Consider the following 21612-nt stretch of genomic DNA (forward strand, 5'->3'; position numbering starts at 1 on the left):
TCAGCATGAAGTTTGCCTTATGAAAATAAGTGTCATGTTTTCATCATTTGATCAGACCAGTCAGTTAATGCATGCTATTTTGAATATAACCAATTTGGTCTGCCAAGGTGGAGAGCATTACAGAACAGATTAACATATGAACACAGGGATTAAAGTGCATGTTGCAGGATTCCATTGGCAGGATTTTTTTATTTTACAGACTAAAAGAGTAGACCTATCAAAGGCAAACTTAGCTGTTTGTTTTTTCCATACTTGGAAGTAAAAATGTATCTTCTGGTATATGCACAGTGTGTTACATGCTCCTAGCCATTGCTGAGAATTAGTCAAGTTACTTTCTCTCGCAGCATATGAATAATTACCTTTCAGTACTCTTTGGATATGGAGTAAAAGGAATAAATAGAACTTTCATATATCATGGAAGTATATTTCATATGTATGTATAGGAATCTAAGAACAAGTATTGCATCCAATATGGAGCATTAAATTCCTTAATAAGTCATGTGTTATCTCACAAAGTACTTTCTTATTGCCACGGCTCTGCCCTTCTTTTTATTGGAAAAAATTCTAATTTTGCTGTGGTCACAAAAGAGCTATTATTTGATTTTTTCTTTAAAGCTGGCATTGAATTAACAGAACAGCACTTACGTAATTGATAGCTATCCTGACTTAGATACAGAAAAAGTAAGGCAGATCATAATGATGAGCCAAAGTTCACACTGCTTTCCACACCTGGTCTGGTGAGATGCATAGCAATTAACAGTGCATGCTATTAAGTTTCTCTCTCTCTCCTCTCTCTCTCACTTCTTTAGTATTCTTTCTTCTCTGATTCACGTGAAGAAGCCTCAGGAAGAGATTTCTAGAAAAAAAAAGAGAGAACTATATGCACACTTGCCTATTTCAAAAATCTTATTCCAGTAGCTACATTTGGTGGCAGGTGCTAGATTTCTAGGATGAAGATTTTAGGATGAGTAAACAGTTTCATTTTGTAAAGTGACTGGCTCCCAAACTGTATTCCAAGGGATTTTTTTTTAAGTGCTAAATAAAACATCTGAGCTTAAATAATAAACAATAGCATATAAAGGAGATTTAAAAATAGTTTGAGTATATGAGGGAGATGCAGAAAGACATAAATAAAACAGACTCCTAGCAATGAAGGTTGATAATGAATGAAAGTTTGTAGGCACTGATATGAAAATGAATTCTCTAAGCTAACTTGCAGTAGAAGATAAAATTTGCTATACGTGTCCAATGAGGTAAATAAAGCCCTAATTATTTTCTAAGAGGATCTTCCATTCCTTGTATATCTATGATATACTGATATTTGTAGCAAAAGAGTAATCACACTACATAAGAAGCATCTTTTCTTACCATTGCATATAAATATGCAAAAGCCAAGACAAAAATATTGGTTGTATCCTTCTTCTGTCGTCAAGAAGAGTCACTTCAGAGTGTAGCAAGTGTACACAAAGTGTAAAATCTAATGAGATTTCTGCTTAGTACTTCTGAGAAAGGGTTCTGCACATTTAAATGCTCAATATGAAGACAAGCTTGTGAATATGCCATAAAGAAGATGACTTAATGAGCCCAAATATATACACATGTGTATAACTGAAGAGATGGCATCTGGCTGGTTTGTTTGTACTTTGTTATGAAATGTATATCCTATTTCTCTGAAAGAGCATGCTAAGCAGCTGAGTGCTTGTGATTTTTTTCAGCTGATATCTCCCCACTAGCAGGGGGGAGTTTGCTCTGAGCATGCTTGGGGAAGAAAAGCTTTGGAGACTGCAAAAGACAAAGCAAGAAAACTGATCTAGTATTTAATGGATAAGAGAGCATAACATCTGTAGAGGGGAGGTAGGCCTACAGACAGACTGCAAAGCTGGCTGAAAAAAAAAAACCATCCTAAGACCTAGAGCAGTTAGCAACTGCTAAGGTTCTCTAACTTACTGAGAACAAGAGTATGGAAAAGGACCTACCCTGCTAGGACATAGTGACTTACGAGATCTTTTAACAATTATTCTTGTTGTCTACTTTTTCTCAGAAAATGGATTTTCTCTATAAAAAGAAAATTGCTTATAGTCCAAGAAAATTTGGCTTTTGAATGTAGGGGCCTTTTCTGACATTTTGGGATATTCATGTTAAAAAGGCTCTATTGGCAGATCTACATTTCAGCTTTGACCCATGTACTGATTTTGGCTGGGATAGTGTTAATGTTCCTCAAAATTGATTGAAGGAGTGTTGAGAACACAAGGATGTTTTAGATATTGCTGTACAGTGCTTAAACAGAGTTAAGACCTTTTCTGTTTCTCATGGTGCACCTCCCAGTAAACAGGCTGGGGACAGGCAATAATTTGGGAGGGGACACAGCTAGGACATCTGGTCCCAACTGACCAAAGGGATGTTTCGTGCCTTCCAATGTCATACTCAGTGGTAAAGCTGAAGGAAAGGAGGAAGGGCAGGACATTCAGGGTCTTCCTCAGTAAACATTAGGTTGGAGCCCTGGTTTCCTGTAAATGGCCCAAAGTAGCTAGTGAATTCTGTATTCTGCCTCGCTTATATGGACAGCTTTTGCTCTACCTATCAAACTCTTTATTGCAACCCATAAATTTTCTCACTTTTAACTTTTCCAATTCTCTCCCCCATCACACCAAGGGGGGAGAGTGGTTGAGCGAATGTGGGACTTAGCTGGAGTTACACAACACCGCCTACTTAGGGTCAGTCAAAACACATAAGGTTTTCATCATAATATTTTATTTTGATATAGAATATCTTACTGCTTTCTGATTACAAATGCACAATGCAATTATTTATATAATTTAATGATGCAACAGATGGCTATTTCACATTGAGTCTTTAAGTACAGAGCTTTCATAACACAGAAATATTGATTGGAAAAATCTTGTTCATAATAAATAGCTTTTCAGCCTCTTCCAGGACCAAAATCTGGGAAGGAGCAGCAGAAGGTTAACAGATCTAATCTGCATCAGACCTGAACCAAAATAAACCATTTACTTTGCTCTGGCTGTGTCTCTGTCTTTTTTACAAGAAAGGGAATTGTTACATACACTTTGCTTCATAGATGACCAAATATAGTTAGAGATGTTGTTACATATATTTATTTGCAAATATGCTACCATATGTCTTTACATAAACAGTATGGAAAACACATTTGTTAGGTGGGTGGGGTTATTTTGCATTAAGTGGCCAGGATTTGTATTAACACATGGGTTTTACCTTTCTAAATGCAGTACTTGCAAAAAGGTATTCTGATTTTTTTTTTGAAATAATGAATTCCAAGTATGTATTATATTGAAGATTGATATAAAAATGGGTTCCTAACTTCTGTTTCCATGTTGCTTTTTAGGATTTATTTATACCTGTGGTGGAACTCTAAAAGGACTTAATGGCACTATAGAAAGCCCTGGCTTCCCATATGGATATCCAAATGGTGCCAACTGTACGTGGGTTATAATAGCAGAAGAAAGAAACAGAATACAGATCGTCTTTCAGTCTTTTGCTCTAGAAGAAGAATATGATTATTTGTCACTATATGATGGGCATCCTCACCCTGCAAACTTTAGGACAAGGTAAACAATAAACATTATTAAAAAAATTATATTCATGTCTTAAAATATCTGAGAAAATATTTAACTTGTCTGAATTATGAATTCTTTCTTATTTAGACTTTAAGGTGCACTTTCCTTAACTAATAATAAATGTCATAAAATCTATGTGATGCACTTTAATTCTTGTTAAAGTAAGTGCTTGCAGCCCAGAAAGCAAATAATTTCTTGGGCTGCATAGAAAGAAACATGGCCAGCAGGCTGAGGGATCTGAATCTGCCTACTCTTCTTTGCTCTTACAACCAGCTTTGGGTCCACCAGTACAGGAAAGACATGGACCTGTAGAAGCAGGTCAAGAGGAGGGCCACAAAAATGATCAGAGGGATGGAACACTTCTTCTGTGAGGAAAGGGTGACAAAGTTGGGATTGTTCAGCCTGGAGAGGAGAAGGCTCCAGGCAGACCTTATAGCGGCCTTCTAATACCTAAAGGGGGCTTATAAGAAAGACGGTGAGGGACTTTTTACAGGTGCATATAAGGTTAAGACAAGGGAAAATGGCTTTAAACTGAAAGAGGGGAGATTTAGATTAGACATTAGGAAAAAATATTTCATCATGAGGTTAGTGTAGGAACACTGGCACAGGTTGCCCAGAGAAGATGTGGCTGCCCTATCCCTGTCAGTATTCAAGGCCAGGTTGGATGGGGCTTGGAGCAACCTGGCCTAGTGGAAGGTGTCCCTGCCTGTGGCAGGGGGATAGCACTAGATGGTCATTAAAGGTCCCTTCTAAGCCAAATCATTCTGTGTTTTTTTGGTTCTATGATACTGTGATGAAAAATGTAACATATATTCCTAATCATGGAACATCTGGTTTCATTTTATTTTGCATAGTGCTGCTCTAATAAAGGGATGTGTTTCCATATACAATTGATTCACTGATAATGATAAAACTTACATGGGGTCTGATCACATGTAGGAGCCCAAAAAGGCCCTCACTGTCAATCAAGACTCCTATTGGTTAATTCACTCTAAATTGTAATTTTAGAGTATAGCTTCTGTGCAAGTACAAAAGAATAAAACTTTTATTATTATTAGGAACTTACATTTCTTACTGAGTTACAGTTTTAATGAGCATAAATAAAAAACAGGTGGAGGAAGCTAGGAAGAAAGAAGGAAGAGGAAAATAACATCTTACAAAGACAAAATTTTTTTCTTTGTATGTCATGTTCAAACTACAGAGGATTATGTATATTTTTGTGCAAGTGTATGCTCATATCTGTGTGTATTAGACATGTAGATATCTATGTACATATATAGATCTATGTGTGCAGGATTCTTTTTATATCAAAGTAAGCCTTCAAAGCTGGAGCTTTGGTGTATATATATTTATATATGTATATATTTTTAATGTCATTACCTTTAGAATTATGTCAAGGAGGCCTAGCATGCTCAAAAGCTTTGAGTATTGTGTATTTAGGATGCCGCTATATGCTGGTGAAGAATAGGATAAAGATTTCTGTAGAAAAGAATAAAGAAACTCAGCACTTAAAAAGGAAAAGATGATTAAGACTTCATAGGTCTTGAAATAGACTACTTTTGCAAGACTTACAAGATCTTGCCAGTGTGTGGGTGCGGTAGAAAAATAGTACATACTTGTGTGAGTGGAGAACAGGGTTTCAAATTAAGGAAGTGTGATAGTGAAATTATGCAAGCTTTACTAAATCGTGGTGACGCTTATTTTCTCAGATTGCTGCAGCAAGTAGTAAGATCGTATTTTCTAAAGTTTTTTGCAAAAGATTTTTAAGTAAACAACTAAAGTTTTACAGAGGTACAGGTGATTGTGGAAACTTTCTAGAATGGGATTGGATTTTATCATTTTACTTATTGATATTAATGAAAGTGTAATTGGATTACACTAGTCACACTCCCCTTAATTTTGCAACAGGAAAAAAATGTTTTCAGGGGACCATATCTGTATATAATATATACATTACTTGTATATAATAGATATATATGTGTATATAGAGAGAATCATAGAATAGTTAGGATTGGAAAGGACCTTAAGATCATCTAGTTCCAAGCCCCCCTGCCATGGGCAGGGACACCTTACGCTAAATTATATCACCCAAGGCCTCGTCCAACCTGGTCTTGAACACTGCAAGGGATGGAGCATTCACAACCTCCCTGGGCAACTTATTCCAGTGCCTCACCACCCTAACAGGAAAGAATTTCCTTCTTATATCCAATCTAAACTTCCCCTGTTTAAGTTTTAACCTGTTACCCCTTGTCCTATCACTACAGTCTCTAATGAAGAGTCCCTCCCCAGCATCCCTATAGGCCCCTTTCAGATACTGGAAGGCTGCTAGGAGGTCTTCACACAGCCTTCTCTTCTCCAGGCTGAACAGACCCAACTTCCTCAGCCTGTCTTCATATGGGAGGTGCTCCAGTCCCCTGATCATCCTTGTGGCCATTCTCTGGACTTATTCCAACAGTTCCATGTCCTTTTTATGTTGAGGACACCAGAACTGCACACAATACTTCAGGTGAGGTCTCACAAGAGCAGAGTAGAGGGGCAGGATCATCTCCTTCGACCTGCTGGTCACGCTGCTTTTGATGCAGCCCAGGATACGGTTGGCTTTCTGGGCTGCAAGCACACACTGACAGCTCATGCTCATTTTTCATCACCAGCACCTCCAAGAATTTCTCCACAGGGCTGCTCTGAATCTCTTCTCTGCCCAACCTGTAGCTGTGCCTGGGATTGCTCCGACCCAGGTGTAGGACCTTGCACTTGGCATGGTTAAACTTCATGAGGTTGGCGTCAGCCCACCTCACAAGCATGTCAAGGTCCCTCTGGATGGCATTCCTTCCCTCCAGCGTATCAACTGAACCACACAGCTTGGTGTCATCGGCAAACTTGCTGAGGGCGCACTCAATCCCACTGCCCATGTCACCAACAAAGATGTTAAACAAGACCGCTCCCAACACTGATCCCTGAGGGACGCCACTCGTTACTGGTCTCCAGCTGGACATTGAGCCATTGACCACAACTCTCTGTGTGCAGCCATCTAGCTAGTTCTTTATCCAGAATATAATTTTTATATTTGTAAAATATATAAAATGACAGCTAAAGAAAAATTCTCAGGCAAGTCCTCTATTTCTTTTCCCACTTCAGTATTTTGATTGAAAGAGTTTCTATATCACTGAAAAAGATTTTGCATTTCGGCTGTTTCTGAAGCTCATAACCTCTGATGCTTGATCCAGTTTTGTTCTTTGTTTCATTGATCTCCTCAGAACTGCATCTTGTTGAAATTTGCAGTCATTGGCTGCTTTCAGTGAATGCTTAACAGCCTTAACGGGTTTTGATGGCACTTAAATGGCATCTTAGCAATAACAAATGGAAGAAAAGCATGTCAGGTGTGGCCATTACAGGAAGTGTACAGTCAATATTACATGTTTGTGTTACTATATACGCTTCATTTAGCATAGACCTTTTCCTCAAACTATAAATAGAGAAAATATAGAATAAAGCTGTGAACTAAATGCAAAATAATAATATCTTTCCATAAATCACAGTTGTAAACACCTACAAAAAAATTGAGAAAAGATAGTGTTACTTCCTGTATTTAAACCAAGCTTTCAGCAAAATGTCATACTTGGGAGTGTTTATGGGTCAAGTCATAAATGCTTTCTAATTTCAGGGCTTTCTTGTTGCCTTCCCTGTGCATCTTTGTGAAATTTTTGTACCCTTTCTTTCACATTTATACACCTAATTTCCTTTAAAAAAAAAAATCAGGGTTCAGTTTTAAAGGATTACTTTTATTTTGCAACTTTGTGTGCACCTTATTTGGGAAGGTAGGTAATACTTCTGACTGCTATTCTGAGTGAAAGTGTTGCATTTCCAGATAGAACTCCATTTTTAAAAAATGTATGCCTTTCACATAATTTCTGTGTGTTATTAGATCAATTGTTTCAGACACACTTTTTGAAGATGCATATCAATAATATTTTTTCAATTTTCAGGGTGCCCAGCCTGAAAATAAGGAACTTTGTTTCCACTAGTGATAAGAAATCCCACTTTTAACTGAAGTTAATGTAAGGCATGATTTGAATTGATAAAACCACATAAACCAACTGCTTTGCAAAAGCCAATTGGAGTCACATGGTGATACCTCTTGCATGTTATGAAAGTATTTTTAGCATACCTTGTAAATAATTCACAGTCATATTTACTGCCATATATTAGGGAGTGGCAGGAGCAGGGCTGCTCCAGGAGGGGCACAATCCTGCAGGTGCTGAACACAGGGAGCAGAGCCGGCGCCTGATAACAGGGTCAGCACCCTACACTGCAAGTGATGAACCAAGTCCAGAGTCCCTCCAGGGAGTCTAGCTGAAACAAAGAGAAATGGGGCCAGATAAGCTCCCCACAGAGTAGGACTGAGAGGCAAGGACAGAGCTGTAGCAGGGACTGGATGGCTGATTGTGGGCTGAAATGAAGTCCCAAGAGCCATGGACAGTGGTGCGACTCCCAGCTGAGGCTGGTCAGGGCCAGAAAAGACTACTGGTTTCCTCAGGATCCTGAAATTTTTTAAAAACTCTGGGAGAAAATTGTTTAATACTTGCCTTTAAAGCAAGTATTTTATATAAGCATTTAATAATTTTATAAGTATTTAATAATTTAATACCTACCTTTAAAACAAGCTTTAGATATTGTACAAAACTAAGTATGGGACTAACTATATCAATTGTTCATTGGGTACTTCATGTCACTCCGTCACATGGAAACCATAAAAACTGTGCTATTAGTGTCTGTGTTATAGTGCATATCTAGGTGGATGAGAGAATGGCTACATCAGTTCTGACATTTCCTTACAAGTATTTTACTTTACAACTTGTGTAATACTGTTTTCTTCTTTTTTAAAAAAGAAATTTCTGAGCATAACCGTCAGAGTCTGACTGGAGAAAAACCCAGTGTTGGAAATATGTCATTTGTGATCCCCAGAGTGAAATTATGATGCAAGCAAGGTCAAGTACCACAATCAATGTTTGTTTATTGCCTTTTATAAGGGCAATTATTATAAAAAAAGAAATTATTATTAAAAAAAAATAGCAATAAGACAGATGGGAAAAAAGACAGAAAGTAAGCAAGCATTCAGAGTGCAGATAGACAGTCACAAGCATGGATCCAGCAGTGTCCTGAGGGTCTATAGTTATTGTCTTCATTGGTGTGTGTCCCCCAGGGTCTTTAGTCATCATCAGTGGTGAGTGTCCACAATGGTGATTACCTTTTTCCCCTTTTACAATGCATTAGGGGAAGTACCTCTGTTCTTAATGTCATGTACTGAACATTCCTGATGGATCACATGCAGCCATTTTCACTGGCCTCGAAGCCAGCTCTTCCTGTAGCATTCCTTGAGATAATGAGCAGCAATTCCTCACACCAGTCCTTGAGGTAATGAGCAGAGTCTTAGCCCCTTCCACCCATCTCTCAGGCAATGGACAGTGGAGTCCCATTTGAGTTTCTTACACCAATCTTTGAGACACTGGATGCTGGAGTCTGATTTCAGTTCAGTCTCGCACAATAACGCATGATATATTATCAGCAAATACCAAAGAGTATATCTTTTTTTTTTTTTTTTTTTTAAGGAGCAAGGTGCTTAGGCTTGAACATTATTTTTAAAAGATGTCATACTTAATAGTTTCCTAAAATTAAAACTTTTGCCTCTAATTAATTACCCCAACTTGCAGTATGATATTAGGAATATCTTTAAATGACTGAATAACTTGTGATTATATATCCAAGCTATGTTCACAGTTCCAAGGGAATGCATTTTCCAAAATTGCCAGTACCTAACCAGTTAATTGATTTGAAATTTAAATATTCATCACAAAATTAACATTGCATTGAAATCAATAGAACAAATTAATATCTATTTTAAACAGAGAAAAAAACCTGCATAGCTGCTTCAATTATACTGGGATAAACTGAATAATTCAAATTAGTATATTTTTGTGCCGTTGTGTTGACTAAAAGAATCTTTCATACATTTATGTTCAGAATGTCATTTTGTAGTAGCCAAACTTATATATTTTTCTAAAGTGAAAATTATTTAGAAAATGACAAGTCTACCAGAATGTTCTGGAAAAAAGAGATTTCACTATGTGTGGTCTTCAAAAGGACAGACATACTATGAGAGTTTGGAAAGCTCCATTGTTAGCAAAAGGATATAATCATTTTGTGGCAGCTATTCATTTTATTTGCATAAGTGAAAAGAAGTATGACTATGTTTATCTAAAAATCATGAGTAGTAGATCTCTCACAAACTGGCAGAAACTGGAATTTTTGAACACTTAATAAATATCTATTTTGCTTGTGTTTGAGAGCCTGAATGACCAGTATGTATCTGCAGACATAGTTTTAAGTGTTGACACAGTCACTGTACCCAGAGATTTAATTGGATGAATTAAAAACTTTACCTACTAACTGTTAATTTTCCCTTAGGAAATTTGAATGGAAAGAAGCTTTAACCTTCTGTGTTTGAAAGGTGCTAAGACTATGAGCTAACACTCATCTTTTATAATCTCTTGTTTGTAAGTAGGGTGAATCATCCTTTCATCTACATTCCCTGCTGAGACAAACAAGAACCAAATGCACAGTGCTTCTTAGCTGCATAGGAGAAATTTACTGAAATTACTGGAGACATCCACTGCTTTTTCTCTATCAATGATCTACTTTCTCCTACAAGATTTGACTCTCTGAGTAGGACTACACTGTAAACATCTATTAACCATTCCCAACCAGTTGAAAAGAGAAGCAACCCCCAGAAGATTAAGCAGATTTTAGGATGCTCCTAGGGTAAATGTAATTAGGTATGCTCTCTTCACCCTAGTATTTCCAAAGGTTTGAATTTGGTGCTAAACAAACAGACCACTTTGATAATGATATTGCAGAGTACTGAAAATAGAACTGATTATTGCATTACAGAGGAATAAATTCAAAACTAAACCTAAATAAAACTAAAATACTTTGTTTTTTATTATTTCTTAGCATATGGAACAACAGATATTGCTTTTCTTTGAATGGGTGGTACTGACTATAAAATTAAAATTAATTTCTTTGGTGCAACTAATAAAAAGCAGAGAAAAAAAAAGATTTCTACTCCCATTTTTTAATGTAAAATTACAATGAATCCTTAATATTGGTTAATATTAAATATTATTAGGGTTGCAGGCTGTTTACTTGGCTCTTGGCTGAGGTTACCCTTACTGAAAAGGGTACGCAAAACTGTTGGACATGCCAGAACAAGAAGCCAAACTGGCTGCTCTGACGGTGCCATAGCAATTGGACCTGCTTCAGTGGTCTACAGAACCACAGTAGGAGCAGGATGACTGCTTTACTTGGCTGGTAAGGGAACACCCAGATGGATGACTTGAGCACCCTGCTGTTATCCTATTAGTGCCTTCTCCTGGCCTAATAACATTGTCAGATACCTGTCTCTCCATTATAAATGTGCCAGGTATTACTGACAATATAACCAAACATTATGGTTTAGCTCAAAACAGATTTAAGGTATACTTTCTCTGAATAATTTATATTACTTTGATTTTACAGCATTGAAATGCTAGCACCATCCACCCTTTTTTCTACATCTAAAATTTTATTGAAAAACATTAAGGTCATAGGGTAAATTAAAACAAAACAAAGCAAACAACAAAGAAATCTCCCCACAATAAAATTAAGGGTATTTTAATAATTTTACATTCTTAGAAATAAATAGCACTAAGTAAAATACTAACAATTCCCAGTTTTAAAAGGGTAAAAATATATTTCTGTTAGACTAGATATTGTCTATAAAACTTCATATTCTTAAATTGGAAGAATTATAATTTATATCTTGCTTGTGCTAAATTGTCAATATTAACTTATAGAAATTTGATGACAAAGGTAGGCTAGCAAGAGAATGAATGTTGGCAATAGCAGAAACTTCCAGTGCCCTCATGTATTAGCTCTGCTCATTTTTCCATTTATTAGTCTAACTATGCTGAATATGTGTTTCTCCTTTTAATATATAGAGGTCTGGGTCAAACAGGCCACAATTAGGCTATTCTATCAACATCAATGCAACTTCCAGCTTGTTACATGTCAGCTAACGCCACACAACTCTGTGAGGTTCTAGATTAAGCATGACAAAGCCAAAAATCTCTTTGAGTTTTTGGCTATCAAGTCCTTAAGTCATGTCAGAGTGGAGTATTTGCAGTCATTAAGATCTTCATTCCCAACTAACTTTGACAACACAAAAAGTACAAAGCTTCCTTTTTCACTCTCTTGCTTAAATTTTTTTGGATATTGATGTAGACCAAGAGTTGTGGATAGGGAGACAATGGACCATTTACTGAACCTCAGAAAGCTTCCATTATCATTAGAGGCAACCATAGCTCTTTGATTTTTTTTCTGTTCAGTCTGCTTATTACACCTTAAGTACATGCACTTTTCGTCTCTTGTCACTGTTCATTTTCTGCTGAAATTGGCAACCAGAGCAGAAACTGTGAGCTGATTAAAATCAAATTACAGATTCAGCACTTTGGAAACACCTTGGAACCTCTCTGATTACTGAGTCATTGATTTTTCTTTCTGAAAGAAAGCTGATCCACAGTTCTCTAGTTTTATCCACTATTTACATGGAAAAAGAAGAAAGGGAATTTCACTTGAGAATTTAGAGACCAGTGAAATAAACAAAATGGGATTTATTTCTTATAAAGAGAAAATATAAATGTATAAGTGGTAGTCAGAAACTAATGAATAGATAAGGAAAAAAGAAAAAAAAGAACAAAGAACAAAGAACAAAGCAGACTAGGAGACAACAATGATATTTAAAGTAAGAAAAGAGGCACAGTGAACTAGCAATCAATGGAAAATGGTGAGACAGATAACAACAGAATGACCCTAAACAAGAACATTTTCACTGCATAAACAGAAAAATAAATATGGCAATGGTGTAAACAGAAGATGTGTAAAATGCTGAAAATGGACTGAACAGGGCAGGGACACAGCAACAAATACAGCAAAGCTTGTGCATAGAATAAACAAAGATAATTGAAAAAAAAGAAGTAGCAGAATGTAATTGTAAAGAGCTATTCTTCTCTAAAATATGGGTTCTGAGTAAGCAAGATATTTAAATGGAGATTTTTTTCCAGTCTGTAAAGTTTGCTTTATGAAAAAAAATAAAATACTTGAAGTAATAAACTTCTTTGCATTGTGATTATATAGACAAAGCTGAAAGAACAGTAGTTGACATCAGTTGTGCTATACTCTTGGGAATATTTTGATATGATGTTGAATTTCTAGATACCCACTGAGAGTGAAAGGTAGAAAATAAAAACTGATAAAAGAATGTGCTTATCCAGACAAGGTGCAACTGGCCTCTTGAACTTATATTCACATTATTGCAAAGAAGCCAAGAATTTTGCAGGTTAGGAAAAAAGGGTTAGATATTCATTTAGCTAGCAAGGAAGTCCAAATGACAAGGGTTTAAAAACAAAACCAAACCAACAAAATAATAAATATTTTAATTATTTGAAGGTGGAGGTAACTTTTTCTAACTAACAATAGAAACAGACTTTCCTATTTCGACCTTCCATGGGATATCTTTCTCTGAAGCAACTGGGATGGCCAATTTGGCTACTTTGAAATATCCAATGGATATTGCACTAGCTTGTTTACTTGACTTCTCATGTAATGTAAGAAAAACATCTTTTACAGCCTGTGAGAATCATTTTCTTGGCAAAGCTGGTACCTGCAGATGAAGAGTTCATATACCATCTATATAGGGAGATGAGCATGGTCATCTCTGAGAACCAGCTCTGCTAAATATTAGTTATTAAATTTTTATTTGTGTTGCTAAATTGCTTGATGGGATTTGAAACAGTCTAAGAAGCAATGTTGTTTTTCATTGTGGATACCATTTATATACGACTTACATATATGGCACTATACCACAGCATGTCAACACAGACTGAGGCCATTAGTCTTCCACCTATGTTTCAACTATGAAAAGGGGAAGAATGATAGATCACAGTAATTATCTTGTAATTATCTTGTCCCAGAAAGTTACAGTCTATGGGAAAGACTATTGCAGGGGTGTCTGCCTACTGCAGAGACTTGCTTACACGACAAAAAAGTAACTCTTAAACTGATTGTTAAAATCACCTTGTGTTATTGTAGTTGACAATATTGATAAACATGCCTCATAAACTTGATAATTGAATCAGTATGTATCTAGAACAACCATACACTATTACTGGTCTAGTTGAAGATGTCCCTGCTAATTGTAAGGGGGGGTTGGACTAGATGACATTTGAATGTTCCTTCCAACCTGAACTATTCTGTGATTCTATAACTTTTTCTCTCTTTCTCTGGTATTTGTCTTAAACATCTATACAAAGTATGAAATAATTTTGGTAGTTAAATATTGCTCCTTTATAATGTGAAATTAATTGAGTCTAGAGAGAAATGTATATTTTATCCAGTTTTAAACAATAATAGAAGTTTCTCTAAGATAAAATAAATTTGTTTTTCTTGGTCACAGTTTAAAATCCCTTTCTGTATATCTGCCATACTAAACCTATATAAGTTTATACAAGTAGACCATGTTTCAACTGAGACTTACAGGCAGAGAATCCTCATCTCCCTCAGGTTTTTTTCTAATACAATAAAAGCAAGAACCTTTTCTTGGACAAATGCTGTTCGTTCTTATCTGTGGCCTGCAGAAAACCAGTACAGACATCTGTTGCTGAAGCCTGCAGAAGAACTTTCTCTGATAATCTTTTACAAGGTGATTAAAGTTGATGAGAACTCCTCATTTAAGTAACAAGCATCTATGTATCAAGGAGACTGTATTTTTTGGTGGAGTACTGATTGTTGGAAAAAGTGAAATGAAAAGGGCCCAATGTGATGATCCAGTTAATAAACACCAAGTATAAAAATAAGGAATGATGTGAAGAGATTGGATACATAGATAGATAGCGTCTTTGATGAATGTCTTTTATTACACCGATTTCTACAAAAATCCAAGAAACTTTAGTAAGCAACAAGTAAGATATGACAGGAATGAAAAGAGACAGATGCTATAAAGGGTGTATCAGACCCATGCAAACTCCCACATGGAACTCTACATACACAAAAGTGGCAAAATCCTAAGTGAAAACAGCGGTATTTCTATTTCTGTACTGTAGATGTTCATATACTGTAGTATTTCAGTTGTCATTTAGAAAGTAGTTGTTTGCAAATTGCAAAAAAGTTTGTATTTTTGAAATGTAACAGTAAATATTAAAGGACACAATTTTTAATCATAACCACTGAAACAAGTTTTCTCCAATGGCAAAATATGGAATCAAGTATAGTTTTTTTTTAAATTTGAAACTAAGTAATTTCTTAGATTACTGCTTTCATAGGAAGTGTGCAGTATGGTATTTGGTAATCCAGCTCTATAAACTGAAAGAAAAAGTCACAGTGACATGCTAATCAAGGTAATTACCTTTCATAGCCCTTTATTAATAATTGCAAAAATATTCTTTGCCTAGTCCTAGTGTCACTGTAAGCTTGTATAGCAGACCATACGAAAATGAATCATGGCTGTAATAGTTTCTATTAATTATTTTTATTTCCTCTGTGACTTCAAGAGATTATCAGAAGTTCTCCATGTCAAGTAAAAAAAAAAAAAAAAAAAGAAAATCAAGTAAACTTTCTGATTGGCCAAAATAGAGAACTCAGAGGTATGAAAAATAATATTATTCACTATGTACGTAAGTTAAAGTTTTTTTTTTCCAGACAAAATACTATAAAAAGGTATTATAGAAAGGTACTATTTTTCCACATATAAATAATATACATATGCCTTATTCTCAGGGTGTGTATTGTAATTTCTGTGATTATGGCGACAAATAGGGCAAAGAACAAAATGGAGATAGCTCTCTTTTTGAAGTTAAAATAGAAAAGAATAGATCTGACTAGGCTTACCCATGAAAAATACAGTATGAATGGATTTGTACCTTCCTGTTTCCACAATATTGCTTTCACTATCAAACAATAGTCTATAATTTATTATTAAATTCCTTTCCACATTCCTCAGTAAAATTGTTTTATTCATCTCTGTCCTACCTTACAAACCCACTTTAATTAATTACCCTTTCATAATTTTTCTTTTTACTACATTTCTTATTTGTAGTTCCTATCTGTCAAATTTCCACTTTTGAATATCACTTAAGATCTCACAGTGGCCTTAACTAAAAATTACAAAAAGCCCTCAACTAAAAAAAAATCCAGACAGGATTCTATTTGTAGCATAATAGCACCTGTAATAAACAAGATTCTGATGGGCCTTCAGCTTTGCATACGTTGAACTTTGGAGTTACATGATTGTTCAGTTTTATGTGGAGGATTTAAAAGCTTATTTATCTCTATTTCAGTGAAGTAGATTTAATTTTTCTGTGACTAAGGTTTTCTTGATGGTTGTCTAGAGAAATTAAATTTTTTTTTTTCTCAGAATATTATTGGACATTGTTTTCTTGTTTAGAGCCACACTAGGTTAATGACCAATATGCTGTAGTACCAGGTTTCATTTTTATGCTAACACAGTTCAGTTCTTAACACTGATTGATGTGGTGCAGCTGTAAGAAATTTTTTAACTGAAAATAAGCTATGAAGAAGACATTTCCAAAACTGAGACATTACTGTTTTGGTTTTGCTTGTTTGTTTGTGTTGGTTTTTGGTTTTGTGGGGTTGTTGATTTTTTTCCTTTTTTTTTTTTTCAAAGTTATAACCCCTAGCACATAAACAATTTATTGTGCTTTTTCATACAATCATAGAACAGTTAGGGTTGGAAGGGATCTTAAAGACCATCTAGTTCCAACCCCCCTGCCTGTCCATTAGACCAGGTTGCCTTGAACACTGCCAGTGTTGGGGCAGCCACAGCTTCTCTGGGCACCCTGTGCCAGCATCTCTCCACCCTCATAGTGAAGAACTTTTTCCTAATGTTTAATCTAAATCTCCCGTTCATCAGTTTAAAGCCATTCCCCCTTGTCCTATCCTAGCATGCCCTTGTAAAAAGTCCCTTCCAGTGTTGTTATCTTTTTAATAAAAATTTTCTTGCTTAAACAAGGTGTCTTTTTCAGATTGGTCAGTTATAACTTGTAATGAATTCAAAGGTAAAATTTGAAAAAAAAGATACAGACCAGGATGAACTTTTAATGTTCTAAGAAAGCCTATTCACTGTTATCTATTAAATGGATCAGTGTCCTGAGAATAATTTTGCATTGATTTCACACTTTGCATTATGTCTCAGTGGTTTCAAAAAGTAGCATTTTTATAAAACATATATCCAAATAATGCAGGGACAATGAAAATGACTGAAAGTTTCTGCATAGACTTTTTTGTTTGATCGTCTTTATCAGTTAGAATAGTAAAAAGTAACAACTGTAACTGCTTATGTTGATATGAAATTTGGGTCTCTCACTTATCCTCTTTTTAGGGAAATATTCTGTTTGCAGCAATGATTATTTCCCTTGAAAGTCTTTTTTACTCCACTACCTTGATTATGTTTGATGAAAATTGTTTTTTTTTTTTGCTAATGCCAGGCAAAATTACTCATATATGGAATTAAGATAACACAGCCTAACCTATTATTTGATGATTACAAAAAAGACTGGCTAGGTGGACTTATAATAATGTATAAGACACTTATTTTTACTTAAACCTACACCCATTTATTAACATGTACATACTAGATGCAGAACTGGCAGACATGTAACTATAGATGTGCATAGCTATTATCCAATCCTAAATAAAAAGACAAACACTGGCTGCATTTTCTTACCTTTTTCTGCCAAAGTAAGAAAATCTTCGAAAATTTATTTCTTGAAATAATTGTGGTACTCAAAGTGTGAAAAAAACATGCCAAAACCATGGATATTCTGTATGTAATCAAAAAAAATCCTTGTCATAGTGGACTTTCTTAGTAACGTTTAGTAAAAGTGTTACTTCATAAGGAAAAGTAGTGTATTTTGAAATCACTGTATCTACCACTGGAGCAGCGCAAGAACACACCAGTGTGTTCTTAAAACTGGAAAAGTATTTATTTGGTTCCCACTGCAATAATAATTCTAGTTATTCCTAAATATTTAAAAATATTAGAAAAAAATCTGGTTTTTTTAATAGTACAACATTGTGTGCTTTCATACCTAGCAGAATGACATGCAGTAAACTATATTGTCAAAGCATATAGAAAAATATTCTAGTTGTGCATTTACTGTTGTCAATGGATAAGCTCCATTTTATCCTTACACTAATGACTTTTGTAATACTTGCCTATGTTTATTATAACTATTAGGAAAAAAAAAAAAAAGCGCCCCTAAAACTGAAGTGCTCTGTATTTTTACATGCTAACTAGTCTGTTTCAAACATGTGCTGATTTTCAGTGGTCCATTTTGTGTTCTCTGTCTAAAAACCAGTAAAAGCCTTATTTACTATTACTGAGCAAATATAGATCGCGTTTATTTTAAGAGGAATGCTCAAAGCGGGTTTGTAGAAGAACTAAAGGTCTGACTCAAAGCCCACGGAAATTGGTGGGAAGATGCAGTTTGGTTACAATGGGTTTTGTATTAAGTCCACTGCCCAGAGGATTTTTTAACAAATCTGAAACTTAATTATACTGTGAGGAGTTTTTTTCTTTCCAGGAAGTCTTCTCCTTTTTGTTTTGTGGGAATGGAAAGAGCAAAAATTACTCCACATACACTGATTATATGTAACAGAAAGAGAAAAATGAAAAAGGAAAATCTATGTTTTCCAAGTCCAAATTTTTGATTTAGATTTTTCTCTCTTGGAAGAGGGGCCTTACCTTCTATTTTAAACTCAGATGCAGCTTTCTTACAAATGCTTTTCACTTTACTGCTGGAAATTTTGCTACGGTATTTTAGTTCTGATACAGTATATACATTGTGCTTATGTAAAAAATACATTATTTTACAACCCTTTACTTTTTGGGTTCTGTAAAGATCATTACAGAGTCACATTTATGGCTTGATAGTGTCAAATAGTGTCACAACTTTTTTACCAGATCTGTCTCAGAATTTTTGACCTGGAAATGAAAATTCTTTTCCATTATCCTGGCTTTTTCCTCTTCTACTTGGTGTTTTATTTGGTTGTCTCTCTTGCCCTGTTTTTTCATTTTTTCATTTCTTCCTGTGCTTTGAAACCCTTCTCCTCCCATGCAAGTGTAAGTTTTGGTGTTCCTCTACCCACCCTGCCAAGGGCAATTCAGGACAGATATGGCAAACTGAGACCTTAATTTCTCACTGCAGTGGTCAAAAATAAAAACTTTATACATACTTCTTTCTTCCCTGCAGTGTACTGAGTCTTAATTCAGGATTGATTTATTCTATTTGTTGATGTTTCTCAATAATGACTTTATATTCTAAGACAGCGAGGTTTTCATATTAAAATCTGAGATATATGCAGATAGCTTTTCCTCCTTCACATGCCCTGTTACTACAACTTTATCTGTGTACCAGAATAGAAATAACATGTATTGTGATAATGTCACAAGCATTTTGCTCATGGATGACTTCCAAAACTCCGCAGAGTATTTGGTGTAAGTTGAAGCTCATCCCGAAGTTCCTGGCACTCACAACAGTGATAAGCCAAACATGGCATTTCTCCTTTCCATATTGTGCTATTTTCACATATTAAGGCAAGTTACAAAAGATAGTTAAGCTTATCTAAAAGCTTGTTGTCACTTACAGAAGCAAATCCAGCTCACATATTCCTCTGACTTTGGCTGTGTGATCCTTCCCTTCACTGCTGTCTGGCTCTGGCACTGATATCCTGGGGACACCAGGCAATATTCCCTTGTGCATATGCTTCCCTTTGCTAACTGAATTGACTTGGGTTCATTTTTAATGGATTAGTTCATCAGGATATTTAAATGAATTAATTCATAGAGAAGAGTGCAAATCATCAGAACCACTGTCAGTACCAGAGCTGTGGGAAAATTGGAAGGAGCAGGCTCCTTTCTTTCATGTTTAGAAAGGTCCAAGAGCTGCTAAAATGTACTGTACATCTTTACCCAACTTTTAAAAGATGAGTAGAATTGACTACATTGTCATAATATTCAGGCTGATAAAGGCTAAAAATATGTACTGCATGCTTCATAATTTTTTAATTCTTATTAATGGACCTACAATGTTTTTGAGTGCTCTAAAAGTAACTGGTTAGCTATGTTTTGCTCTGATCAGTTTTCTACCCATGAACCATGCAAATCCTCACCCTACAGACTTTTAAATAGTATTTCTATGGTACTGAGACATCTGGTTCTTCTTAGTTACTGTTTGAAGCTCTTCCTATTTTTTATGTATTAAAATGAATTGACTGTTATAGGAAAGACAATTATTTATAAAGTCTGTTTCATTTTTGGTGCTAGAAAACAGTTGAGTTGTATAATAAAAGTTTCACATTGATAATGGATGGTACCAGTTTTTAGAAACACTCTTTGTAAGGAATATAATGATCATGCCAGAACCTGATGAGTAATTTATTGTTTAGTTCAAAGCAGCTGTTCAATTAAAAATGTTCAGCCTTGACCTATGATCATTATTTTAAAATAATAGATTGCATGAGCAGTTTTGCATTTTGACAGGGAAAAATTAGCATTTGACAAAAATAAATGAGTTCATAAATCATGTTGATTTGTTAATGAATTGTTGAATAAAACATATTTTTATTAACATTTTTAGTGAGAACAACACTTGAACCCAGTTAGCCACTTCTGCTCCATCTTGTTTGCTTTGTTTTATAGGCTATTATGACAAATTCTGTTTGCTCATTTTAAACTTACTGAATAGACATATAAGAAGTGTAGGTGTTACTCCCACTCATATTTGAATTGGAATACTTTTAAAGAAGCCTTTACACTCCTTACTTTCTTCCTGTTTCAATGGGTAATTAACTGCTTCCCTGGAAGGAAAACTAGAAGACCAAACTCAGCTGAATTTTACCACAACAATGCAGATCAAGCTTGCAATACTCTCAGTTCCAATTCAGCACCTTTAATAACTTCTCAACATGTACACAAGCATGTGCAAATGCACACCCAAAAAGTTAAACACCAATTAGATTCAAACTTAACTGTAGTAAGTAAGATGGTGTTTTCCCTTTCCAACACTCTTCTTAGATTTCAAAAACGTTTGTTCCTACTGGTGTGTAAACATTAGAGGTTGTGGTTTGTTGACCTTGGCTGCCTGCAAGGTGTCCACTCAGTCACTCTACCACTCCCCCTCAACAACACGACAGAAAGAAAAATAAGGTTAAAAAAAAAAAAAAAAAAGGCTCAAAATAAAGATGGGGAAATCACTTACTGGAAATTGTGGGGAAATTACTGTCCATCTTGGTTCTGGCTGAGACAGTTAGCTAACTCTATCCCAGTCAAAACCAGGACACTATCAAAACAGTTAAGGCAAAACAGCCTCAACGTGGAGAAAATTAATATAATTAATTGCCAGTCAATAAGAGATTTGGATGGTGAGGGAAAGTAAAGACATAAAATTAAACACCTTGCCCCTCTTCCTCACCCTTTTATTCCTCAGCATAACTTCACGCTTTTATTATCTCCTTTACTTTCCCCTTCCCTGAACAACAGAGGGGAGATGGGAATATCATCTCCCATCTGAGAAAGGGAGAATGCTGCTCCTTTCTTCTCATACTTTTCCCAGCCTGGGTCCTCCACGGGCTGCTCCATAGTGTGTCCTCTCCACGGGCTGTGAGAGGGAATACCATTTGCTCGTGTGGGGTCCTCCATGGTCTACACTGCCATAGTACATGCCCTAGTATGGTCCGCCATGGGCTGCAGGGAAATCTCTGCTACACTGCCTGGAACATCTCCTCCTTCTCTGAACTTGGGAGTTCACTGGTCTATTTTTCAAACTTTTTTTCTTTGCTCTTCACTGCTTGTGCAGCTTTTTGCCCTTCCTTAAATATGCTTTCACAGAGGTGCCAGCAGCTTTGCTGA

At 35.6% G+C, this 21612-nt stretch overlaps 1 protein-coding gene across 1 annotated transcript in view; it reads left to right on the forward strand.

The window, feature by feature from the left end:
• The window catches only part of CSMD3 (CUB and Sushi multiple domains 3), a 599019-nt gene that overhangs the window by 82796 nt on the left and 494611 nt on the right, over positions 1-21612 (forward strand). Inside the window, exon 2 of the mRNA XM_057415252.1 lies at positions 3365-3587. Coding sequence (XP_057271235.1) covers positions 3365-3587 — 223 coding nt within the window. The remainder of the gene's footprint in view (positions 1-3364; positions 3588-21612) is intronic.

This window comes from Pezoporus wallicus, unplaced genomic scaffold (assembly GCF_028554395.1).
Source record: "Pezoporus wallicus isolate ANWC-B61680 ecotype Strahan unplaced genomic scaffold, APGP_CSIRO_Pwel_v1 contig_3812, whole genome shotgun sequence".
Lineage (NCBI taxonomy): Eukaryota > Metazoa > Chordata > Aves > Psittaciformes > Psittacidae > Pezoporus > Pezoporus wallicus.